General features: G+C 43.6%; 3 protein-coding genes across 15 annotated transcripts in view; 1 reads left to right on the forward strand and 2 right to left on the reverse strand.

Annotated features, from left to right (window-relative positions):
* The window catches only part of RhoGAPp190 (Rho GTPase-activating protein 190), a 26,262-nt gene extending 7,022 nt beyond the window's left edge, over window positions 1-19,240 (reverse strand). Inside the window, exons 1-19 of one of the 9 annotated variants that reach the window (XM_089846594.1) lie at window positions 18,809-19,239; window positions 13,813-15,132; window positions 13,073-13,738; window positions 12,681-12,919; window positions 12,236-12,567; window positions 11,782-12,098; window positions 11,476-11,654; window positions 10,988-11,206; window positions 10,778-10,927; window positions 10,158-10,440; window positions 9,613-9,965; window positions 7,929-8,063; window positions 6,740-6,882; window positions 5,570-5,909; window positions 4,804-5,127; window positions 2,259-2,335; window positions 1,711-1,818; window positions 1,243-1,633; window positions 45-162 (exon numbers count right to left, since the gene is read on the reverse strand). In XM_089846594.1, coding sequence (XP_089702720.1) covers window positions 45-162; window positions 1,243-1,633; window positions 1,711-1,818; window positions 2,259-2,335; window positions 4,804-5,127; window positions 5,570-5,909; window positions 6,740-6,882; window positions 7,929-8,063; window positions 9,613-9,965; window positions 10,158-10,440; window positions 10,778-10,927; window positions 10,988-11,206; window positions 11,476-11,654; window positions 11,782-12,098; window positions 12,236-12,567; window positions 12,681-12,919; window positions 13,073-13,738; window positions 13,813-14,897 — 5,459 coding nt within the window. In that variant the 5' untranslated portion in view covers window positions 14,898-15,132; window positions 18,809-19,239. Of the gene's footprint in view, window positions 1-44; window positions 163-1,242; window positions 1,634-1,710; window positions 1,819-2,258; window positions 2,336-4,803; window positions 5,128-5,569; window positions 5,910-6,739; window positions 6,883-7,928; window positions 8,064-9,612; window positions 9,966-10,157; window positions 10,441-10,777; window positions 11,207-11,475; window positions 11,655-11,781; window positions 12,099-12,235; window positions 12,568-12,680; window positions 12,920-13,072; window positions 13,739-13,812; window positions 15,133-18,808 lie in introns of all 9 variants that reach the window. The other 8 variants (XR_016370752.1, XM_089846591.1, XM_089846593.1 and 5 more) reach the window with 8 other exon arrangements.
* LOC149654904 (small glutamine-rich tetratricopeptide repeat-containing protein beta-like) lies at window positions 16,744-22,322 on the forward strand. Of its 5 annotated transcripts, none has more exons than XM_089846613.1 (9): window positions 16,757-17,004; window positions 19,692-19,825; window positions 20,257-20,375; window positions 20,460-20,529; window positions 20,597-20,937; window positions 21,030-21,128; window positions 21,217-21,254; window positions 21,868-21,957; window positions 22,032-22,322. In XM_089846613.1, exons 1-9 carry the CDS (start codon window positions 16,907-16,909, stop codon window positions 22,171-22,173), a joined length of 1,131 nt encoding a protein of 376 aa, XP_089702739.1. In that variant the 5' UTR covers window positions 16,757-16,906; the 3' UTR covers window positions 22,174-22,322. The 5 variants fall into 5 exon arrangements, with proteins under 5 accessions (XP_089702740.1, XP_089702739.1, XP_089702743.1 ...); XM_089846617.1 differs by having other exon boundaries at window positions 16,764-17,004; window positions 19,709-19,825; XM_089846616.1 differs by lacking the exon at window positions 16,757-17,004 and adding an exon at window positions 19,251-19,566.
* Window positions 22,314-24,892, reverse strand: LOC149654905 (trafficking protein particle complex subunit 13). The gene is made up of 10 exons (XM_089846612.1): window positions 24,706-24,892; window positions 24,406-24,592; window positions 24,234-24,318; window positions 24,031-24,164; window positions 23,711-23,783; window positions 23,597-23,641; window positions 23,156-23,286; window positions 22,777-23,082; window positions 22,539-22,695; window positions 22,314-22,463 (listed from the first exon to the last, which is right to left on the reverse strand). The coding sequence occupies exons 1-10, from the start codon at window positions 24,743-24,745 to the stop codon at window positions 22,359-22,361; spliced, it is 1,263 nt and encodes a 420-aa protein (XP_089702738.1). The 5' UTR covers window positions 24,746-24,892; the 3' UTR covers window positions 22,314-22,358.
* Between the last annotated feature and the right edge of the window lie 42 nt (window positions 24,893-24,934).

The following is a 24,934-nucleotide window of genomic DNA, read 5'->3' on the forward strand; positions in this document are numbered from 1 at the left end:
CGGATTGAGACACTTATAATAAAAGGCAAAAGAAAGTAGCTTACTTGACGAAATGCTGGAAAACGTATTTCAATATTTGGAAGTTGACGTCGGGCAATTTCTTGAGGAGATCTCTCAGAGCGAAAAGCCGACAACTTTTATCCTGAATGCCTACGCAACCAACAGTAAAATAAAAAAGAAACAGCCGATAAAACAACACTCTCTACTTAAGTCTTCATCCCTTTAGAAAACGCGCTTCAAGTTAACACTTTGCTTAATTTACTCGCCCCCTGTTTATCGTAGCCCTAACTGTTTAGTATGGTTAGATGGGGGACAAATTGGACTCTAACATACTCAAAGGACATCCCCATATCTCTAATAGAACAAGAGTTATAGGCCTCCAAAGTTTATTGTTAAAAATCAAAAGTAACCCAATAACAGTAAGTGAGACAGAAAATAAGTTGACGGAGATATGAGGTAGCCTCAAGTTTAAAGTATCCTTGTATGGGGAGCAAAGAGTACTATAACATATCCAAAGGAGATCCCCGTATCTCTAATAGAACGAGAGTTATGAGCCTACAAAGTTTAGAGTAAAAATCATAAGTAACCCAATAACAATAAGTGAGACGATACCAAAGCTGACGAACATTTTGCTTAATTACTCGGCCCCTGTTTGTCGTAGCCCTATGTTCTTAGTATGGTTGGATGGAGAACAAATTGGACTATCACATACTCAAAGGAGATCCCCGTATCTCTAGTAGAAACAGAGTTACGAGCCTGCAAAGTATAGTCTAATGCTATTCCTATGGAGGGTATGTTTTTCAACATTTTGCTCAATTACTCGGCCCCTGTTTGTCTTAACCCTAACTTTTTAGTATGGTTGGATGGGGGACAAATTGGACTACAACATACTAAAAGGACATCCCCGTATCTCTAATAGAACCAGAGTTATGAGCCTCTAAAGTTGGGTGTGACGCTATTCCTATGGCATGTTTTTCAACATTTTGCTTAATTACTCGGCCCCTGTTTGTCGTAGCCGTAACTTTTTAGTATGGTTGGATGGGGGACAAATTGGGCTATAACATACTCAAAGGACATCCCCGTATCTCTTATAGAACCAGAGTTATAGGCCTCCAAAATTAACGAACATTTTTCCGAATTATTCAGCCCCTGTTTGATTACTTATTTACCAACCAGGTTTGTATGAAACCTGATTAGGGGCAAAATTGTCCATGATAGAGAGCGAATCGTTCAGCGTCTCACCTGCAATATCAGTCAGCTCATCCATGAGGGCGGCGGGCAGAAGAGGCGGTAACCTCTTGGAGAAGAAGTCCTTCAAAGCGGTAGCGACGGCGTTGACGGGAATGTCCAACTCCCTGATGGAAACGCGAGCGTCTTCGTCGAATTTTTGGAATAGCAGATCGACGTGAGCGCGGTTTCCGGGAACCCTATAAATGCCTTCCGAGTCCAGCCCTTCCTCCTCGATAAACACGATACACTTTTCGACAAAAAGGGGCGTGGCCACTTGATCCGATTGGACAAAATCCTCCATCCCCTGCGCCGGTTGCGCCCCCGCTCCCCCTTTACCCCCCGCCGTCGCCGCGTTGTTACCCGTCTTCTTCTTTTTCTTCTCCGTTTGACGCTTTTGACGTTCCTAAAATCAATCACTCTTTAACCACGCCTTCCTTCCTTCATTTAGGCCCCTCCCCCCCCGGGTTAAAAATATATTACTTCTTCCTTTTGCCTCCGTTTTTCTTGTTTTTCATCGTCCCTCATTTTCTTGCGGTCCTCCTTTTTCTTGCCGGCTTTCTCGGCTGCCGTTTGCTGTTCACCCTTACCCTAAGAACCCGCGAAACAAATTCAACACCTATTTCATCCTCCCTTTAAAAATATTAAAGAGGGGAGGCGCGTTCGGACTAGACTAAAATTTAACTACGCTAATACGGTAGTAGAGACGAGTCGGGCCCCCGATTTAATCGGGCTTTTTCGACCCGACCCGACCCGAACCCGATTCGGGTCGGGTCGGGCAAAATTAATTTCAAAATTTTCCGGGTCGGGTCGGGTCGGATTTTTATTTTAATTTTTTTTTTCGGGTCGGGTCGGGTTAAGTTTATAATTTTAAAGTTGGACTCGGGCCGGGTCGGGTTAAGTTTATAATTTTAAAGTTGGACTCGGGCCGGGTCGGGTCGAAAAGAAAGTCGACCCGACTCGTCTCTATACGGTAGCCAAGCGAAGTCTAGTCCGAACGGGCCTCTTAAGAAACGTCAACGTCAACGTACAACATTAGTAATTAACAAGGTTTCATCTTCGGCCGGTTGTTTGTTCAGCTGCAACGTCTGTTCAACTTTCATCTTAGCTAAATATTTCATTTAATTATTAATTAATTAATTGCTTAATTAACGATTTTAGGCAAAGAATGACACAACAAAAAATTAAAACTGTGTTAAAAATTATAAACTTAAAAATGTTAAAGCGTTTTCACTGGCAGATAAATCATATTATGTGGGTTTGAAAAACTTTTATGTGCAGGTTTTTTGGAACAAAATATAAAAGATACGCCGCCGCGTTGAACAAAAAACACATTCCTCGACATCTTTCAACGGATTTTTGTTAGTTCTTGACGGACGGACACGAGTGAGTGAGTGAGTGAATGTCTATTATTGCCAGTGAAAATTAAGGAATACTTTCTCAATCTAAAGTAGAATTGTTCTAAAAACGAACGCGTGCATTTCATCTATTTTCAGCCAAAGGAAGACATTATTTTCCTTAACGATAACGCTCCTCTAAGTTTTTAGCACCGCCCCGAAAGATTTTCCATACCCTTTAAGAACCGTGACACTTAACCTTTAACTCTTCACCGCTCCGAAACATTTTTCATACTCTTTAAGAAGCGTGTCACTTAACCTTTAAATTCCGTATCTTTCTAAGGCAAACATAAAATTTTCAAGGTTTTCCAAAAATAGCTACGACAATAAAAGCAGTATGTCAAATTGACAGGTTACTTTCTAGAGTACAAAGAAGATCCTCGTACCACGAGCTATTGTGGTATTGTTGGTACCACTCTCTAGCCTCTCTCTCTCCCTCTCTCTCTATAAAAGCCCGCGCCGGTAATTCCCCATAATCTCTAATCTCGGAAAGTACGTTTCCAAGAAGCTTCTTGGTGGACCCCCCACCTTAAATGCCCCAAAATGACGACGGAGGCGCCCCGAAGCTGACCCCTTCTCTTTCTTTCAACAAGGACAAGAATGTTCTAGATTTTAACCGGACTAAGTTTATTCTGTCAACTCGAGATCAGACCGATTTGTTCCGTTTGGTGCCGCGGAAGAAATTTTATTTTGTACAGATTTTAGACTGCGCTTTTGAGTAACTGTTTAATCGTGGTACCGTATTTTTGAACTTGAAGAAATCAACAAGTAGTAAGTATTTAACTTAAATTTCTTTTAAAACGGGCAGCTGGCTTTCTTTTGGACTGATCGTACTTAAAAGATTTGCCCATACTATTTATTTTGAATGAATGGAAGTGATTTTAAGGGCCCTTATCACGAATCTAACTTTTAACTGTCGGAAACTCGGAACCCCGGGGTGGGAGGGGTCAGATCCAAAATTTAACTTAGAGAAGCGTTGAAAGTTCAATTTCGAAAAGAGGGAGCCGAAAAGCAAAAAGGCAGGCTTGAAAAGGAAGTGGAAGTGGAAGGGAAGGGAAGTAGTTTTTATAAGGAATACATACAGCTAATAGGAATAATAGAGGAGCCCTTTCCCCAGCCGTATCTAGAGGGAAGACGTAGTAGACTAATCATTTTATCTCGCTGCCTGTTGCGTTGCCGAAGCTTAAGCGTTGCCGCCCTACAAAACCAGTGTCGAAATGGGAGCTACGGGTTCCTATTATAGTTGTACGTATTCCCGGTTTGACGCGGCGAGAGGAGAGTTTTAGGGGAAGGGCCAAAGGGGTAGAAGAGGAGAAGAAAAGTTAATAGATTCACCCAAAGCGGCAATGGCTGCTTGCTGTCCGCGTGGAGGCCCACTAGCTCCGCCTCCCGTCGCGACGGGCGAATTAGAGCCGCCGCCTAATATCTGCGAGTGTTGTCGAGGGATGCTAGAGGGCGTGGCGCTACCGGGAGAGCAAACCGGAAGCGGAAACTTCTTTTTCTTCAGACGAAACGATCGTTTGTTTTTATATTTCGGTCTCGGAACGGAGGCCTTAAAGCCGGACGCCCGCTCTCCTTCCAACTCCTCTTCGGACAAATCGCTAGCGCCGGAAGGGGGCGTCATATCTCCGCTTACTGCCACGCCCACAAGGACCCAAGACGCGCCATTACAAAAGTGACCACAGAAAAAAGTTTTTTTCACAGAGAAAAAAGGGTGGTGAAAACGGAAAGGCTACCAATGAACCCTTCAAGGGCATTTCATTGGGAGTGGGCTGACCCTTAATCGGTTCTGACGCGCTACCACCACTTCGGTGGACCCTTCTCCCAATAGCCCAGGAGGAAGGCTAGGAGGTGTTTCCCAATTAGTGCCCCTGAAGGCTAATCATTGAAAAGGAAAAAAGAACACTAACAAAGGCCTAACAAGTACGTCCTGTCCGACTAGTGTCAATACGGGTTCTGTTGATGCCCCGCCCCCATTTAACTTAAGACTTATATCCTTTTGAAACAATAAATAAATAAATAAACGGTATCTGTCCAACGTTGTGTCGGGATTAACATGCCCATGCCAAAACGATAAAAAACCAAAAATAAGTAAATAGGGGGTGTAAAAACGCAGGCGTGTGAGAAAACAAGTGGAGATATCTCTCTCGAGAGTCTTAACAACTGGATTGATCAATACCTTTATCAATCAAAGGATCTAAGGAATGCGCGGCCACCAATCCCGCCGCAGTGCCACCGCCCGCCCCACCACCGGAAGTGGCAGCGGCTGTAGCGGCGGCGGCGGCGGCGGCACTAGCTCCTCTAGTCCGCTGTTGCGACGGGTGATACTGGGGTAAGGGTGGTGGCGTCGGGCCTTCGTAGGAAGGCAAACGTGGTGGCGCCACCGGAATACCCCTCTTTTTACGCAATTTCTTGTGTAAAGTGGTCTTTCGTCCAACCTTGCTATAAACGTCCCTTTGTTGCCTACGTTCCAAAGAGCTCCACTCGCTGTCTGAGTCAGAGTCTTTCAGTTCCAATGAACCCAAGGAACCAACGTCTCAATTACGATCACCAACAATCACGCGACACACACAAATTTCGCGATAATAGGGAGCTAACAGTTCTGACGTCCCTAAAACGTCACACCCCGTTCTATCTCTTACTGGAGTTTCATCCCCCCTGCGTGACGTCAGACTATCTCTTCCCCTAGCCAGTTGTTAGCTCCCTATACATTCAACCCACTAACAAAAATTCATTCGGTACAAGTACGTTTATATCCCTTGACCATTTGAAATAGCCCATAAACAATTCCCCAGCTAAAGAGACACCATTATACATGTAAATTAATTACTGTAAGGTTGTCGCGTTTGAACTGAAGGAATTACGTCACTAAATGATCCCGAGTATCCCACTTTTCATTATAATGAACAAAGTACAAAGAGACACAGTGGAGTGATGGCTCTTACCTTTATCGAAGGCTTCGCGGTTCCCCGGTCTTCTGGCTAGAGATCGAACCCTGTGCGGTTTGCTGTCTTGCGATAAGGCATTGTGAACTAAAGAGTAGGAATAATCACCGGGATTGGCGCCGTAAACTTGAACGGCGTCTTTGACGCGCGCGTAATCCGTTCCCAAGTCGATACTTTCAGGCGTGGCCAAGGGGGCGTTCGACAGACCCGTCATCTTAGCCAAGGTGGCCCCCACTTGATGAGAATGCTTTCCTTGACGCGAACCCCCGCCGTTGTTCGTACTCAGTCTGTTGATGGCGTCCGTCAAGTTCTCAAACTGCTTAAGATTCAGTTTACCCGGCTAACGAAACAAAACGACAAACAACTTTGTTGGTTGGGAACTCCGGGACTTAACTTACGGGGTTCATACAATTTTTGGAAAACAAATTTCCCTGAGATTTCCATGAGGTTTTTCCCCATATACTTCCCTGAGTTTCCCTGAGGTTTTTCCCCGTATATATGGAGAATCCTATGGAGCAAATGTTAACCAAGGAAGGGGGAGGGCAAATTGGACTATACCATACTCAAAGGACATCCCCGTATCTCTAATATAACCAGAATTATGAGCCTCCAAAGTATAGTGTAACGCTATTCCTATGGAGGGGATGTTTATGCACATTTTCCTTAATATCTTGGCCCCTGTTTGTCGTAGCCCTAAGTTTATAGTATGGTTGGATGGGGGACAAATTGGACTATAACATACTCAAAGGACATCCCCGTATCTCTAGTAGAACCAGAGTTATGAGCCTCCAAAGTTTATTTCTAAAAATCAAAAGTAACCCAATAACAATAAGTGTGACAAAAAATTAGTTTTCGAAGATATTGAGGTAGCCTCAAGTTTAAAGTATCCTTGTATGGGGAGCAAAGAGTACTATAACATATCCAAAGAACATCCCCGTAGCTCTAATAGAACAAGAGTTATGAGCCTCCAAAGTATAATGTAATGTTAATCCTATGGAGCGGGGTATGACGCAAATTTCCCTGAATTCTACTAAAAATTCGAATTTTCCCTGAGGTTTCTGTCAACTATTTATTTCCCTGAGGTTTCCCAGGTTTGTATGAACCCTGTTAACGGTGGGGGGGGGGGGGTCGAAGGCTATCGACGCGGAGAGTCGAGAGACATATACGTACCTTGGGTTTATTATTGGGTTTGGGTCGCGTCGGTGGCGCGGTTTTCTGTCTTTCGGAATGGTACGTGTGATAGACCTCGTTATCTAACCATTCCTCCGTCCTGGTATGATAATCGCGTTCAAAAATCCTATTCTCCGCCCAACCTGATACCACCGAGGACAAACGAAAGAAAAAAGACACCAACGCGTTAAAATACACTAAAACAAGAGCTTTCCAGCTTCGAAAAAAAGAGAGAGATAAATCAAAAAACACATGAGAGAGAGGACACGTCCGGCACCACAAAGAGTGCATTAACGGAAATAACTGTGCAAGTATTGGTTCAAATAATTACACCAATAAACTCAAAAAAAACCTGATAAAACAAATTCAATTCTCAACGTAGGAGGAGTAAAAATAAACGTAGGGTTTCGTTACTCTTTGTTTGACAAAAAATTCGAACTGAATGGACTAATAAGTTTGGTCTTTAAGGAAACAGTGAAAAATGAAGAGAAAGAGATAGAGAGATATAGAGAAAGAGTTGAATCAAGGATGATGGGGTTGGGGATGGGATAAGGATGCGATATCTGCGAGAAATAGGCATGCGCGCTAACTGTGGAACAGCTCAGGTCGGGTGGGACGCCAAAAATGGGGAAGGAATAGTCGGACGCACGCATTGATTATCCACCTTATGGTCCCTTTCGCCACCGGAAGTTAGGCTTAGCTCGGGATTCATGGTGGGGTGGGGGGGGGTGAGTAACCCCGGGAAGAAATTGGTCTGTCGTCCGCTACAGTACATATTTTTGGCTTTTGCAGCAGACAACAGACGAATTTGTTCCCCCGTTACTCAATACTCACCCCCCCCCCCGTGAATCCCGAGCTAAGACTAACTTCCGGTGCCCTTTGCAGCAGACGACAGACGAATTTCTTCCCCCGTTACTCATTAATCAACCCCCATGAATCCCGAGCTAAGCCTAACTTCCGGTGGCGAGAGGGACCATAAGGTTTATTATAATGGCTACAGACGAACCAATTACAACCGAGTCCGACTATTCCTCACCAAACCCAACCCGAGTCGTTCCACAGTTAGCGCGCATGCCTGGTTCTCTGAGATATCGCATCCTCCTAGCCATCCCCATCCCTAAATCATCATCCTTGGTGGTTGAAAAACGAAACGAAATAAAAACTCGAATAGAAAAGGAATAATTTGTACCCTCGTTCAAGCTGGTACGCGACGCATGGTGACCAGCGGCGGGATGAGATTGGCCGACGGAAGAAGCCTTCTTCAGGCGAGGGGGTGGCAAGTCTGGCGGGGCGGGCTCGGGAGGAGGCGGGTACGCTCCGTAACCTGCGCTCCGCAACCACCACAACCACCACGACGCCGCCCGGGTATTAAATGATCCCCCATTGGGTCAAGATAAGTAAAGAGAGACAGACAGACAAACAGAGAGAGAGGATTCGGAGAAAGAGACAGAAAAATGGAGATAATATCAAATACCCTAATCTCTCTAATCTGGAATCAACTTAATCAACTTCTTAAATAAAATTATATATAAACACGGTAAGATCACGAATGTAAGATCACGAATGTACACCCAAAACTAAGAGGATTTAAACTTCGAGCCAGTTTAAATAAATAAAATAAATACTTCGTAAATCGCCAAGGCTTATCGCTACGTGCAATGCCTTAATGAAATAATAAAACATGCCGTATTCAATGGACCATGCGTTAATCTCCTACGTGTCAGAGAGGAAACATCTGGCCAAGGCTTAGCCATTATTTTCAATAAGAACACAACCAAGCCGCGTCGCGAATAAGGCCCATTATTCTGGCAAAGGCTTAGCCCGCCCGCATCTAATCTATAACATATTGAGGGGAAATACTAAGCTAAGCCTTGCCAGCGTGAGAAATCGCAAGCCACGTCGAATAAGGCCCATTACTCCGGCAAAGGCTTAGCCCGCCCGCATCTAATCTATACGCGCCGAGGATTGCGAGGTAAAGTAGCAAGCAGCGCCTCTAGCGGATTGAATTGAAAACTCTTGGCGGGAAATTCGCGAATGGTAGATTGGCAATTTAAAGATGGGGAGCGCTATAATTGTAAAATACGTCGGATTTTTAGCAATAGAAGGTTTACAAAATTAATTTAGGGATTCTACTCTTCGAATAGTCTAAAATCTAATAAAAAAATGAATATATTTTTAATGTAAAGAGATACCGTAGTCACTGGAGAGTGTACAAGGGAAACTTCTGTAACCAAGCAAGTTTATGATATTACCATCTATGTAAGTGTTCGAATTAAATAAATATGTTTATGTTTTGAGTTAATTAAATTAACTAGCAAGTGCTTCTAGACAGACACATTTTTGAGGTTAACTGTACTGTACCTGTACATTTAATTTGGGAATTTGGGTGCTGGGATTAGATAAGATAGTCTAAAAAGTTACTTTTTCTCTTTAAGCGCGTTAATCCATTCATTTATTTTAACGCAATGAATTCTAGAATTTCGAAAACTGTTAAAATCTCACCCTTTCTAGGAAATTTCAGTAATAATTCCTACAACTAACTCGAACTAACTACACAAGAAGCCTATGGCTTCATTTAAAGACGCGGTCATTTTCCCGCCAATTTGTTCTTCTAAAATCCGCTAGGTGGCGAACGCGGCGGCTCGCTCGGCGCGTATAACTCAAAATATTGAGGGGGGGGAATACTAAGCTAAGCCTTGCCAGCGTAAAAAAATAAGAACAGGGTGTTGGTGGTTGGTGCTTAGAAAGTAGTGAGCGTGCGCTAAAACCAAAATAACTCTGGATCTATACTAGACAATACTAGGACGCACGCAAGACGGAAGTAAAAAAAATAAATGGAAGGGGGGATGGTTTTTATGTTAATTGAAAATCACCGCTAAGTCCCGATGACAACGTATCGTCGTCATCTTCTTCCTCGTCATCATCGGTGACGCTATCGGAAACATCCAGATCATTTCGCGCGAAAACGCCAGCTCCGCTTAAGCTGGGAGCCGAGGGCGCCGACGGCATATTGCCGCCAGGTGAACTCTTCAAGCTGTTGGACTTCTTCAACTCGAAACGGGACGACGAAAAAGGACCCAGCGTTTTCTGATGATGCGAACTCGACCCTTCCGTCGAGGCTCCTTTAGTCGGAGGTCGGCGACGGTTGGTGGCGTACAACGAAGCCGCCGCCGCGTGATGGCTCGTCATTGGATGCGGTAACAGTCGCGGTGAATAATGCATTTGACTATAGTAACGTAATGTAACCAACCGTAAGTACGCGCGCTGCCTACCATTAAAGCCCGATTAGGGCAGATGGCGACAGTCCTGGCTGGGGTCAACCTATTTGGCCAAGCACAAAGGCGTTGACCCCAGCCAGAGCGGCGCCAGGCAGGCAGGCAGGCAGGCGGGCGGGCGTACTTATAGAAGATTACGTTACCTATGATGATAGGAAGGTGGAGGCGAGCCACCTCCGCTGGGACCACCACCGCCACCCGTCCCGCCGCTACTTCCACCCGAAGAAAAGGTGGACATGGGCGGTGGGAAGGTCAAATCGATCCCTCCCCCGGAATGGGGGTCAGTTTCGCGAGGATCGTGGGTGAAGTGATGATGTTGTCGCGCGGGTGGTAAAGGGGGCGGTTCTCGACCACCCCCCAAAGAACCTTTCATACTCAAAGATCGATCCAGCGATTCCGTACTCGGAAAAGCTTGCCGATAAAGTTCTAAACGAATCGATTGATTGATTGGTTGATTAAAAGGCACGGAGCAGCCGCCGCCGCGAGTGGCAAGTGAGAAAGAACAAAACGCAAGCCTTAATTGGGCGCCAATTACGTTTCTCAAAATAAGCCGAGATAGATACGCTATACATTTACGCAAAAGGCTTAGTGGTTACAAAATAAAGGCTGGTAGAACAGTGGGACGGTCGATTTGGCGTCGTGGAACCGCCCCACCGCGCCTAATTAGCTTCTACTACCATCCATTTGGCAAAAGACCGACCCTGGATTGACTAAGCTATTCTGGATGGATTGGGGGTAATAATAATGGAAGAATTGGACTTACCCGCTTGTAAACTGCGCCTATTCTTAACTCTGCTGGGTTTAACGAGATGGTCCCCTCCATTCTCTCGCATCTGTTGTTCCCCGGGGTGAAAGACGCTGGCGTACAGGTCGCTGTCGTCGCTGGGACTCAAGGGGGCGCCGGTACTCCCATCTAAGTAGGGCGAAGTGGGAGGTGATTGACTGCCGTCATCAAGTAGTATTCCTTGCCTACCAGAGTCTGTTGGTAATTGTTCGTAGAGACCTTCCGAGTCGCCGCCGTCTTCGACGGACCCGCTGCGAATGTGGTAAGACTCTTGACGCGACGGGACAGGAGGAGGAACGGGGGTCCGTTGACTGTCCACCGAATAATCGGAATCCTCCATGTGGAAGGCTTTCTCGATTTGAGGCTTACGCTCCCAAACCTCCTTGAAAAATGGCGTGTAGAAAGCGGCTACGGGACAATTAATCTATTAAGTACTTCGGAGGCCCCTAACTCCGATAACTCTCCAAGAATTCCCCCAAGTCTCTTATAGCCCTTTCCAAATAGCCCACTCGCTACCACGAACTTTCTCTTGACGTCATACCCTCCTATCTCTTACGACCATATTGGAAGTCAACTCGGGCTACCAATATTAACGTCACGAGTACGCGTAGCTCCTCCCCCTCTCAGTACCACTCTATAGACCCTAATGTTTTGCGTTTGAAAGAAAGAGAACTTACTTTTTTGCTGCATGGAAGCGGTGGAGGTCATGAAGTGCGCCTGTAGTTTATCGGCGACGGCATTTCCCTCGGTGATGAGCTGATGAGAGAGTTCGCTCGAAAAAAAGTCCTTGGCACTGTCTGTCTCGCTAACAGCCAAAATTTGTATCGGAATGTTTGGAATATTGTTGGAGAAGGCCCTGAAATCCCCCCCAAAGACTACAACATTAGGACTGGACCACTTTCCTTCGAGCCGTGGACGACGACAAAAAGACCATTAAAGCGGCTGGGGGGGAGGGGGAGCGGGGGTGCTTACGCTTAACTCACCCTAGTGTCGCCAAGGAGGCTTTCCTTTTCGTTGAATAGACTAGGATAAAACCGTGGACCAATTCGTCCCGAAATGCATTGGCACCGTGGAAAGAGGTGACTCGCACCTCGACGCTCCTTTTCGACTCTCCCAGATACGTTTCGAGCGTCACCGAATGGGGGGCCGTCACGAAACAGCACTGGTGACTCAATAAAGGACCCAAAACGTGCTCGACCTGATACGGATCGCCGCATAACATGCACATCAGGATGCGAATATCCGGGTTTATGGCGTGGTCCGGTAATTGATGGTAAATTTGAAGTAAACCGGCGCGTCTCTGAAATGACAAACCCGCGTCATCCGAAACATTTAGCCCCGCCTTCCATTTCTAGATCGAGATCGGGTCGCTCGCGGCCTATTCCGTTATTGGCTTAAGAGTACACGCGTCATAAAAAGAGAGAAACTGCGACCCACTTGAATGCTTTCGATCAAGGAACGCAAGGCTTGATTGAGAGAGTTGAATTCAAAGCGTTGTTGCGCTTCAGTTTGTTCTTCGGAATTGTCCTCGTAGGCGCTACTGACGTCGATGAAAGGACATTGCAAGTTTTTGGCTCTGTTTTGACCTTCCTCCCGAAGAAACAACAAGTCTTTTTCGTTGATGGTGGCGTCAGCCGCGAAGAGGATGACTATGGGAAGACCGTGAAAGGGTAGCCGATCTTCCTGCTCCAAATTAGAAAGTAACGTCTTCTCCAAACTATCGCGAATGTACTCCAGCGTTTGAGGGTTCGCGTAAACGCAAAAACAACCTGGAGGCGAATAAAAGACAACAACCCCTCCTTAATACCACCACCACCACCGTGTTCCAGAACCGAAGTACATTGGGATGGACCACTTTGAGCCCCGAGAGCCACCAACTCACCATGAGGACGAAAGTTGGTAGTTCTAAAAGAATTTTGCGGAAGGCCAACATCTCCGTCGATAATCCGGAAATCCAGCGTGTAGTGAACCTTTTCAACTTCGAAAGTGTTGTCGAGACATTGGGTCTTGATGGCGTTGGCTAACCTCTCGGCCAAGCCACCGGAACCCAGAAGAACGAGATTCAGTTGATTATTCTCCGTCTCCAAAAGCCATTGGCTATTTCTGCTCCACGATGAGGGCCTATGGTGTAATGCAGTTACTCCAAGCCAAAAGACACACACCCTCCCAATACAAAGCGTCCTAGTTATCCATACTACAACTACTATCTCCTATAGTACCTTAGGGGCCCGTGGTATTACATATCTAAGGGACGAGTGAAAGACGCCAACACACCTGTGAGCCTTTTGAGCGATGATTTTATCAACGACAGTATCCATGCAATTAGGGTTAGCCGGACAGTGTTCCCTAATGGGTCCGTGAACGAAACCGAGATGTTGAAGGATCATGAGCATTCTGTCTTGTCCCAGGCGATCGAGGGCTTTGTAACGAGAATCTTCTTGAAGAGCTTCCGTGATCTTATTGAAGTCTTCTTGCGTTAGGACGTTTCCCGGCCCGATGCTAGCGAAATAGTAAAAGAGCGACGCTTGCTCCAAAAGTAACTCTTGGAAGTTATGTTTGGCCCGTTCCGTGATTTCCCGCTGATGCTCCTGATATATTTCCTTAAGATCTTGCTCCGAAAGTCTTTCGCAACATTCTCGTCCCAAAAATAGGACCCGCACCTCCGACAGTAGCTTGCCGGGCGTCACCAAGCCCGTTTCTTCCAACAACTCTTTGAATTCTTGACGTAGTTCTTGTCGCTGTTCGTCAGCGTCCAAAGCGGCCCTGTGCTCTTCGAAACAAACCTCCGCTTCCGGAGTGTCCAGGATATCGTAAGGGATCCTCGTTTCGTTGCTGTCCACCAAGTCGCTCTCTTGCCAACGTTGTTCGTCGGGACTTTCCAAAAAATACTGATGAAAGTCCGGGTGTTCTTTTAGTCGTTCGCGAACGTTGGCCCAGTCGCTGCAAACATTGTACACCTCGCCATGTTAATCCCCTAAAGACAAAGACGTTATCCTACCCGAGTTTAAACTTACCCATCTCCTATACTAGCCAAATCGGGTAGCAGTTCTCCGAGGACTTCGGGCAAGACGCGAATGTACATTTGCATTTTCCTTCCGATGTACTCCTCCTTGAGTTTCTTGACGTGTCTTTTAAACATATTCCTGGCGGCATCTTGCCCGAATTGCTCGCAATAATGCAAAAAGTCCTGATTTTGACTGAACTTGAGATTGACCGAGCTCCAGACGGCGCGGTAGTCAGTTACTTGAGATCTAATTAAGGATTGGTAAGCGTCCGTGGCCACGTCCAACACTTCCTTGCGAGCCCGAGCCGAATCGTAAAACGGAACGATCTTGGAACGTCCTTTGGCGCGGTCTATTAACTGAGCGACGGCCACGAAGGCCAACTCGACGTTAATGTTCTCGTGAGCCGACGTTTCTATTAAGGGGATGGTGGTTCCGCGTATCTCCTTCCGGGTTAGCAGTTTCTCGGCTTCGCGGACGTAGAGGTCGCGAGCTTCCTCGTGTTTGGTCGTGGCGAGTACAACCGGTTTCTTCGTTTTGAGCAGATGACTTAGAAGTAAGACGGTGAATTCAACTTGCTTTTCGATACTACGCCCTTGCACTTCGCTAACGTCGAAGGTACAAACGAAGCCGTCCACGTTAAACTTGCCATCGGGAAGCAGTTTTTGTTCGTACTCCTTTTCGATGCCGAGTTGATTCTTGCAAATGTACATGAGTTTCTCGGCGGAACACAACTTGGTGTTGGTGACGCGTTTGTAGTACGGGTCGTGTTTACCGCTTTTGAAAGTTTGAAACGAAGAATCGTCGATAAACTCGGTATGTTCTATTACTTGGAAGACGAACTCGGCGCCTTCGTCCGAGGTCTTCGTCACCTCGCCCCAGTACAGGAAATGATCGTTATTGACGACGCGTCCGCTAAAGTCCGTTTGACTCAAAACCGAGATATGATCGACGTGATAATCGTCCGCTAAAGGACGCACGAAACGATTGCATAGGCACGATTTACCCACGCCCGTCACACCCTTTTCTTTCTCGGTCCCCGATAAACCGACAACGGCTATGTTAAAACTACGCGGCAGTTCGTACTTTTTAGCCATTCTTCGAGTCGTTTAGTTAAACGTTTATTCCTAATACTAAACTACGCATAGTTCTTAAGTTTAATGACTGACTAGATTGTTCGTTACAGAGGAGATCCGCCTTAGGGAAACTTATTATTTTCCACTTAAGAACGTGTCGTACCATTCTAATGTCCCATTTTGAGAGAGTTTGAAAATTTGATCAACTAAAGCCATGTTGATCCGCAAATACACGGTGAAAAATATCTAACGGCTGCTGAAAATATTAAGATAATAGGGTCAAGCGTTGACCAGTGACGGGATCAAACTGATATATCGGTATATAAGGAGCCCTGGCTATTCACTCCACCAGGGAGTCTGGTCTCACCGTGGAACAACCGAAGCCGGGTCTACAGTACACTGCCAACTTGTTTCAACAATTTCATCACTGATACAGGGTTCATACAACTTTTGGAAAGTCAATTTCCCTAATATTTCCAGGTCCCCCCCCCCCTATACGGAGTATCCTGTGGAGCGAATGTTAAAAAACATTTTGCTTAATTCCTTGGACCCTAAGTATGTTGGAAAGGGGACAAATACGACCATAACATACTTAAAGGACTTCCACGTAAGTAGAACCAGAGTTATGAGCCTCCAAAATTTAGTGCAATGCTAATCCTATGGAGAGTATGTTTTTCAACATTTTGCTTAATTACTCGGCCCCTGTTTGTCGTAGCCCTAAGTTTTTAGTATGGTTAGATGGGGGACAAATAGGACTATAACATACTCAAAGGACATCCCCGTATCTCTAATAGAACCAGAGTTACGAGCCTCCAAAGTTTATTTCTAAAAATCAGAAAGTAACCCAATAACAATAAGTGAGACAAAAAATGAGTTGACGCAGATATTGAGGTAGCCTCAAGTTTAAAGTATCCTTGTATGGGGAGCAAAGAGGACTATAACATATCCAAAGGAGATCCCCGTATCTCTATTAGAACAAGAGTTATGAGCCTCCAAAGTTCAGTGCAAAAATCATAAGTAACATAATAACATTAAGTGAGACGATACCATAAGTTGACGAACATTTTGCTTAATATCTCGGCCCCTGTTTGTCGTAGCGCCAAGGTTTTAGTATGGTTGGATGGGGGACAAATTGGACTATAACATACTCAAAGGCCATGCCCGTATCTCTAGTAAAACCAGAGTTACGAGCCTGCAAAGTATAGTCTAATGCAATTCCTATGGAGGAGTTTGATTGTTTACGTTTTGCTTAATTACTTGGCCTCTGCTTGTCGTAGCCCTACGTTTTTAGAATGGTTAGATGGGGGACAAATTGGACTATAACATACTCAAAGGAGATCCTCGTATCTCTAGTAAAACATGAGTTATGAGGCTCCAAAGTTGGGTGTGAAGCTATTCCTATGGCATGTTTTTGAACATTTTCCTTAATTACTCGGCCTCTGTTTCTCGTAGCCCTAAGTGTTTAGTATGGTTAGATGGGGACGAATTGGTCTATAACATACTCAAAGGACATCCCCGTATCTCTTATAGAACCAGAGTTATAGGCCTCCAAAGAGGGGGGTTTGCTAAATATCTTAGCATCTCTAACCTTTAAAACTTCAGTTTATCTTCTTCTACCAATAAGAAACTAAAAATATAATTTCGCACACTTTCCAAAGCAAAACCCAGTATGCTTTAGGGCATTCCTTCCTGGGGGGAAATGGTCAAAAAGAGACCTCGTGTGGGGTGACATGTGGGGTGACAACAATGCACCCGTTCCCGCAAAAGGGGTTGTAAGGCGTGTCTGGCGCCAAGATAGCGGAGAAGAGAGATGCTATCTTAACTTAAGTGGTGCCATTCGTGTCCCCCTGCGTTACTTCCAGGTAGGGATTAAATCCATAGCATGCAGCGAGAAAAATTCACTTTCTCTAAGACTCTCGAAATGTAAGGAGCCGAAAACGGCGCTCCTGCCCCCGCCCCTTACACCAGAAACCAAGGTCTAATAAAATCGTCCCGGAAGCAAAATCAGTCTTATTTAAAATTAAAAATGCATGTACGGATTTTTCAGTCGGTTCTTTGCACTCAATAAAAATAGCCGAGTTCTCGCAAAGCTACGGAAAGACTACAAACAAAACGAAGTCTTTTCAAGGTATGTTGTTTACGTTTTACTTAATTACGCGGCCCCTGTTTGTCTTAGTCCCAAGTTTTCAGTATCACATCCCCCTATCTCTGGTAGAAACAGAGTTACGAGCCTCCAAAGTATAGTCTAATGCTATTCCTATGGAGGGGGTTGCTAGTTCACGTTTTGCTTAATTACTCGGTCCCTGTTCGTCGTAGCCCTATGTTCTTAGTATGGTTGGATGGGGGACAAATTGGACTATAACATACTCAAAGGACATCCCCGTATCTCTAGTAGAACCAGAGTTATGAGCCTCCAAAGTTCAGCGTTAAAATCAAAAGTAACCCAATAGCAATAAGTGTGACAAAAAATGAGTTGACGAAGATATTGAGGTAGCCTCAAGTTTAAAGTATCCTTGTATGGGGGGCATAGAGGACTATAACATATCCAAAGGAGATCCCCGTAGCTCCAATAGAACAAGAGTTATGAGCCTCCAAAGTTCAGTGTTAAAATCATAAGTAACCCAATAAAAATAAGTGAGACAAAAAATGAGTTGACGAACATTTTGCTTAATTTCTCGGCCCCTGTTTGTCGTAGCCCTAAGTGTTTAGAATGGTTGGATGGGGGACAAATTGGACTATAACATACTCAAAGGAGATCCCCGTATCTCTAATAGAACCAGAGTTATAGGCCTCCAAAGTTTATTTCTAAAAATCAGAAAGTAACCCAATAACAATAAGTGAGACAAAAAATGAGCTGATGAAGATATTGAGGTAGCCTCAAGTTTAAAGTATCCTTGTATAGGGGGAATAGAGGACTATAACATATCCAAAGGAGATCCCCGTAGCTCTAGTAGAACAAGAGTTATGAGCCTCCAAAGTTTAGTGTAGAAATCATAAGTAACATAATAACAATAAGTGAGACGATACCAAAGCTGACGAACATTTCCCTTAATTACTCGGCCCCTATTTGTCGTAGCTCAATGTTTTTAGTATGGTTAGATGGGGGGCAAATTGGGCTATAACATACTCAAAGGACATCCCCGTATCTCTAGTTGAACCAGCGTTACGAGCCTGCAAAGTATAGTCTAATGCAATTCCTATGGAGGGGTTTGATTGTTTCCGTTTTGCTTAATTACTCGGCCCCTGTTTGTCGTAGCCCTACGTTTTTAGTATGGTTAGATGGGGGACAAATTGCACTATAACTTACTCAAAGGACATCCCCCTATATGCCTGAATTTTACTAAGCCTAGGCCTAAAACTCATACATTCCCCCGTTTTTTTGTCAACTATTTATTCCCCCGAGTTTTCCAAGTTTTGTATGAACCCTGTATATAGTATCTTACTCCACAATTTCAAAACACGTTTTAACTCAGTTTTCAATGTTAAACTTACACAAACTATTCAAAAATAACCGAGAGATTTGTCTAAACAACAATTTCAATGCAAAACAAATAACTTCGAAATTGTAAATTAATTAAAATTACCACCACCCAACTGTCCTATCGTTAGAGTTACTCGTAAACCATTCCGACACTAATAAACTTTAAAATCAAATGTTACGCGTTAAAACTGCTTGAAAACGCGACGATTTTAGTAAAATCCATTCAATCATACGCAAAATTAACGAACAATACCGGCAACCCCGTGATTTTAACAGGGGCGGGTTGAGCCCCTAAGTAATAGCAGTAACACTAAGGCTGTGCTGCTGTGCAGAAAATTTCCTAAGCCTTGGTCAGGCCATTTCTTCAATGGAAAGTTCTGAACTGGTTAGTGTTACCGTTACCTACGGCCACAAGCCCACAAACGACGGTAAAATAAACGTTTCCACATACCTTTTTAATAGTTTTCGTCTATTGTAAATGATTGAATAGACTCGGCCGTAATTTCCTAATTACTTATTTAAGTACTTTAATTCGAATTATAGTTTAAAACCGTTCTTTCGGAGTCATAGCGTAAGGTCAGAGAACAGTTTTGTTGTGTGCGCGAAGCCAAGGCTTAAGACATCTTCAAAGTGAGTCAGTTCAAGTTTTCAGTCGCGAAACTGTACACGGCTTATAACCAATAGTTACCCTAAAAATGGCGCGGAATTGAACGCAAATTAGCCACCGAATAAAGAGTATGAAGGTTAATTTTTGATTATTGTAACATCGAAACTAAGCCTAATGTTTAAGGCTTCCTATTACCTAAAAGAACCTAAAACTGCGACAATGTCCTGTGCTTCTCATTACTTCTCATCGATCCGAAGGAAGGACGGAACAGTCTATCAGCAAGGAGCAAAAACCTTCTCTCCTACCCTGGAGGCGAAATAAAAGGTTGATTCATTTACATGGAGTAGTTTTACTGGAGAGAGAATGAATCGGACCTTTAAATGGTATTAAATGTAACCTCCTGTAATACTACTCCATGGTGACAGACTGTAGCCAATCCAAAGACAGACTGGCAGTCCGGTTCGGCTAAAGCTTACGGTAGTGATGATTCATGGGTAATTTTTAATCTTCATTAAATCCCAAGGGAAAATTAACATTAAATCCCGAGTAATTGAAGGCGATATTATATCTGAAGTTAAGTTAAGGTGTTTAAATTTTTCCAGGTAAGTGAATACGTAATATTTTAAAAAAAAAGGCTTAGATAGGTTAATTAATGAAGTTAAACTTGTTATTTCGGTGATCCAATAGAAACGAGACACATTTCAGTGCTTAAATTAAAATTAAATAGGCAAATTTTCATTGTAGACCATTTATACAAAATGTCCGATGTTACTAAAAGATTAGTACTAGCGATTGTCAGGTTTTTAGGCAGTCAGTTGCAACAGGATAATTTAACAGCCGATGCCAAAGAGAGCTTAGAAGGTAAAAAGACGGGGCTAGTTTAAACCATGGATAAAGAATGCGGAGTGTGAGCGTGAAATTTGTCTCCACGACGCTATAGGATAGGCAACTCCCTATCTCGAACACGACAGCCTACTACACGTATTTGAAAGTAAACTAAGGCCTAGAGGTCCGTGCATGCACTCGAGCTGCTAAAAAACTCGCGGGTATTTGAAGTTTTTAGTCTCTTGTCAGCACGTACAAAGCTAGATTACGTAGAGACCTAGCTTTACGCATGCTGACAACCGATGTTGTAACAGAGTATATACAGAATAAGCAGCTGTCGTGTTTGAGATAGGGAGTTGCCTATCCTATAGCGTCATGGAAACAAATTTCACGCTCACACTCCGCATTCTTTATCCATGGTTTAAAGCGTTAAGGCCTAAAAATGACTAACATTTGGCCCGTATTAGTCGCCATTCAGTGCCTGGAAACCGCGTATTCCGTCAGCCTTAACGCTTCAATGCCAGTTGACGAACCTCAACTTTTAGAAATTTTTAGCAATGCAACTAGAAACTATAATTTTGTCACTGTAAGTAATTGAGATTAATTACCCTAACCGTCCGTTTAAACGAATTAAAGTTAGTGACAATCGAGCTGTATTAATTAACTTTAGGATGAAAGTTGCCAGCAGCAACAACCTTCCAAAGAAATTCAGGAACAGGCTGAAGCTCTCAAAAATCAAGGTTAAAACTGAACTGAACTGATCCGAACCAATTACAATTAAATAATAACGTCGCGATGTATAATTAGGTAATAATCTGATGAAATTGGAGAAGCTGCAGGAAGCGATAGCGTGTTATTCCAAGGCGATTGAACTGGACAAAAACAACGCCATCTATCATTGCAATCGCGCGGCCGCCTACAGCAAATTGAACGATCACAGATCGGCAATTGCCGATTGCGAAGCGGCCGTTACTATCGACCCGACTTATAGTAAAGCCTTTGGTAGAATGGGTTTAGCCTACGCCAGTTTGGGTGATCAAAAAAGGGCCAAAGATTGCTACGAACAAGCACTCAGATTAGACCCTACTAACGAGTCTTACATCAATAATTTAAAAGTCGCTGAAGAAAAACTAGTTGAACAAACGCGCGTAAGTTTCATTCATTCAAATTCCCCGCCCCGCCCCCTCCCCCCTTCAGAGCGCGAGACGACAATTGGTTAAAATGTGGTGGCGCGTTTTAGGGTGCAGATGCATTTGGGCAAGGAATGCCTCCGCGACCAGGAGGGGGAGGAGCTATGGATTTCAATTCCTTATTTTCCAATCCAGCACTTGTAAATATGGTAAAAGACTCAATTTTCTCGACTTAGAATAGTACCTTTAGTTAAGCCTTTGTAAGACCAGTTTTAAATGAATAAACACGAATTTCAGGCAACCCAATTAATGCAGGACTCCAGTATGAGAAACATGTAAGTATAAAAAGGACAAAAACATGGTCTTTTATAAGGAGTATGAAGCCGCGACCCTATTTTGTAATTGCCCATTTTGTAGACCCCGCCTCCAAATCATTCCGCTCGACCCGCCTCCAAATCATTCCGCTCGACCCGCCTCCAAATTATTCCGCTCGACCCGCCTCCAAATTATTCCGCTCGACCCGCCTCCAAATTATTCCGCTCGACCCGCCTCCAAATTATTCCGCTCGACCCGCCTCCAAATTATTCCGCTCGACCCGCCTCCAAATTATTCCGCTCGACCCGCCTCCAAATTATTCCGCTCGACCCGCCTCCAAATTATTCCGCTCGACCCGCCTCCAAATTATTCCGCTCGACCCGCCTCCAAATTATTCCGCTCGACCCGCCTCCAAATTATTCCGCTCGACCCGCCTCCAAATCATTCCGCTCGACCCGCCTCCAAATCATACCGCTCGACCCGCCTCCAAATCATTCCGCTCGACCCGCCTCCAAATCATTCCGCTCGACCCGCCCCCAAGTCATTTGGATAGACCCCGCCTCTAAACCATTTGAAAAGACCCCGCCCCAAATTAGGTCCGACTTACTAATGCAGCGTTCCTTATTGTTGAAGGATTTCTGGTTTAATGTCTAACACTATGAGTCAAAGCACGGCGGCGGCTCCGGCTCAAGCTCCTGGCGGCATGGACGCCTTATTGCAAGCGTAAGTCCCTGGAAAAACGCTTCATACTTCTTTCCATTTTCAAAGTGTCGTTTTTAAAACTGTCGTCTCTTCAGTGGCCAGCAATTAGCGGCCCAAATGCAAGCGTCCAATCCCGATTTGGTTGACCAATTGCGTCGTCAGATGAACCTTCAAACTCCTGGAGGAGACGCCAACCCGACTGATCCGCAACCACCGCCACCTAGAGACGAAAACTAACAACTATTTTTAAGAAAGTGCGAAATAAGAACCGATTTGAATTGTTTAAAGTCCCGCGCGGTCTAGAGTGTTGTTTAATTAATCCAATTATATAAACCAATGATGTAAAAATTGCATTCGTAGATTAAATAAACAAAGTGTGAACTTATCACTCATTCTCAATTTATTTACACGTAACTCAAATCCTATTTTGACACTCGCGGTTCGCTGGAAACAAATATTTGCGCGATGTCGTCGTAGTCGTAGGTGCGTTGAAGGAAAGTGTCTTTCAATCTCAATCCAGAAATACTCTGAACAAGTACCCACCCAATTGACAAAACTATCAATCAGAGTTCAAAGGGGGCGGGGCGGGGCGCGTTACTTACCTGTAAACCAGAGCGAATGGGCGTGGCCTTTAAACTAATTTCCAACGAACTTTGAGGATCCAACTTGCCCAATTGTCGGCCCGAAACGCCTTCCCATAAAAGGGCGCAACCGCTTTGTTGACTATCAAACAATAGAACCAGTTGCATGCTCCTCTCGCTGCAATTAACCCAAATCGACCACGATTACTAATTCCGAGAGAGACAGAGAGAGAAAGAGAGAGAGGGAGTGAAGACGTACCAGGAATTGAGTACTCGAATGCTCAAATGAAAGGATTTCTCCAAAGTGACCACGCTGGGTATCTCTTCAACAGTCAGTCGGACATCTCCGTATCCAGGCGCCATTCTCTCCAATTGAGACGTTTGAAGTCGACCGCGTTCACCCATACTCGTCCTCCAAACGATATCCAACTTGCCAATTCCAGTTACTCCCTTCAAAACCTTAATATTCGGCTTAACCTCCGCTTTCGGGACCATACAGAACAAGTACTGACGACTATCCGAATAGTTTAAGCAATTAACTGAGCCAAAAACCGATTGGTTGTCGCTACACAAGTCATAATTAAACGCATTAATTAATAAACGCTTGCAATTAAACAAAATTGCCGCGTTTAACGCACTTTTCGTCGTTACCGACGGAGTTGACTCTGTGAACGACAAAATGAGAAGAAGGTTCCAAAGAAACTTTCTCCAAGAAGATTGGAATGGAAATTAGGTTTTGCAATTGGGCTTCTAAGTACACTTCGTCGGACTATAAAGACGATTCGTTTAATTAAACTGGGGTCGTTTAATTATTATAGAAATTATTTATGGATCGTTAAATTAATTAAATAATGAAAGGATAAAGAAAAACAAAGAAATTATAAAGACTTACGAGATAATCCTTTTAGCCAACATGCAAAAAAGTCATGCCAAAATACGCAAAAGAAAATTGAAAGAATTTCCCCCAAATAAACAATTAATGTTAATTACAAAAAATTAAGAAAATTAGTCAATCAAATAAAGAAATTATCCCCAGATAGATTTTTATTAATTAAGAAAAATTTGTAAGTAAATAATACCTCAGCATTATAGAACTTTGTTTTTACGTCTAAAGGTTTCAACACCTAAACATAACGAATTATTTTTTACTTAATTATAATTAATTAATTAGGAATAATTCCAGTTTAAAATACCTGAAATCTAAAATTCTTGCTGAAATTCTTTTGCTCGCCATTTTGTATCGTGTAACTAACTTTACAAACCAAACTAAACGCGGGATTAAAACAATTATTTGAATTAATTTGACTAACATTAATTAAAAAAATATTTTCGCGTGCAGCTGCCAACCAGCCAGCCAGCCATAAGGTTCGCACCAATACTTTTGCAGCTCTTGGGTGCGCAAAAGTAAAAATGGAACGTTTGCCGTTCCAAGTAGGTAGAAGGGGGTGGGGCTTAATATTTTTGCAACTCTTGGGTGCGCAAAAGTAGGATAAATAAACTTATAGCAACTTACAAATGATTTCCAATTTCTTTGACTTCGTGATGAATAACATCATCAACATTTTGGTCAGGCAAAAGTTCAGCCACTTTTGTGCCGTCAGTTTGAGAGGTTAACATTATATCTTGAGTTGTCGTGTGCAAATCAGCCTAATTTAAACGTAATTAAAGCTAAGCAATTAAAGCTAAACCTGTCATGTCGCGTCATGTCAAACTAACCTGAAACGATATATCTTTGACAATTTGATCACTGTCATTATGCAGACTCAAAAAACAAGAGAACGTTTCACCCAAATATATGTTCCTACACGTGTATAATTTTAATTTTAATTTTAATTTTAAGTAATTAAAAACTATATCCGCTTTAATTTTAAGCGGCGGCCAAATTTACCCGAAACTTTGAGGTAAAAGTAACAAATCGGAAGTAAAATTGTAAGGTTGAACTTCCTTGATCGAATTTGAACAACCCAAACTACCGAAGTTTTGTTCAGCTTCCATAAAAGCGGTAAATGGAAGATCATATTTATCGCATGGAAAAGGTTGAAAAGTCTCTATCGATGGTCTTGTTAATCTAATTACTATTAAATTAAGATCAAAGTCGTAAATTAATTAACCCTCTCTAACAGGCTGCTACCCCCAGTAAGGGTCAGCGGAAAATAGGTCTTCGTGTTAGGGATTACTTTAGGTTTACCTTTTAGCGATAGCAAATGTTGCAATGGTTTCTTATCCATGATTATATTATGGGTTAATTAATTTAATTTATTATTATAACGATACTTAAATCAATTTAATTTAATTAAACGTCTCCCTAAGTTACTTCGTCGCGAACGCTGATGATTTTTGCACACAATCCGAAACTGTCATATCGAATCCCTGTCGTCTGCTCGTTCTATTTTACTGTTTGCTAAAAAAACAATCCG

This window comes from Phalangium opilio, unplaced genomic scaffold (genome assembly GCF_054372755.1).
Source record: "Phalangium opilio isolate 3A_F unplaced genomic scaffold, DU_Popi_V2 ptg000079l_1, whole genome shotgun sequence".
Classification (NCBI taxonomy): Eukaryota; Metazoa; Arthropoda; class Arachnida; order Opiliones; family Phalangiidae; genus Phalangium; species Phalangium opilio.

Coding starts and splice junctions, on each gene's coding strand:
- LOC149654905 (XM_089846612.1), bottom strand. CDS start 24,745: ATGGATAAGAAACCATTGCAACATTTGCTATCGCTAAAAG. Junction 24,319..24,405: donor CTTTTACCTCAAAGTTTCGG/GTAAATTTGGCC, acceptor ATACACGTGTAG/GAACATATATTTGGGTGAAA. Junction 23,083..23,155: donor TCCGTCGGTAACGACGAAAA/GTGCGTTAAACG, acceptor TGACTTGTGTAG/CGACAACCAATCGGTTTTTG.
- LOC149654904 (XM_089846613.1), top strand. CDS start 16,907: ATGTACGGATTTTTCAGTCGGTTCTTTGCACTCAATAAAAATAGCCGA. Junction 20,376..20,459: donor GAAACTATAATTTTGTCACT/GTAAGTAATTGA, acceptor AATTAACTTTAG/GATGAAAGTTGCCAGCAGCA. Junction 21,129..21,216: donor ATCCAGCACTTGTAAATATG/GTAAAAGACTCA, acceptor CACGAATTTCAG/GCAACCCAATTAATGCAGGA.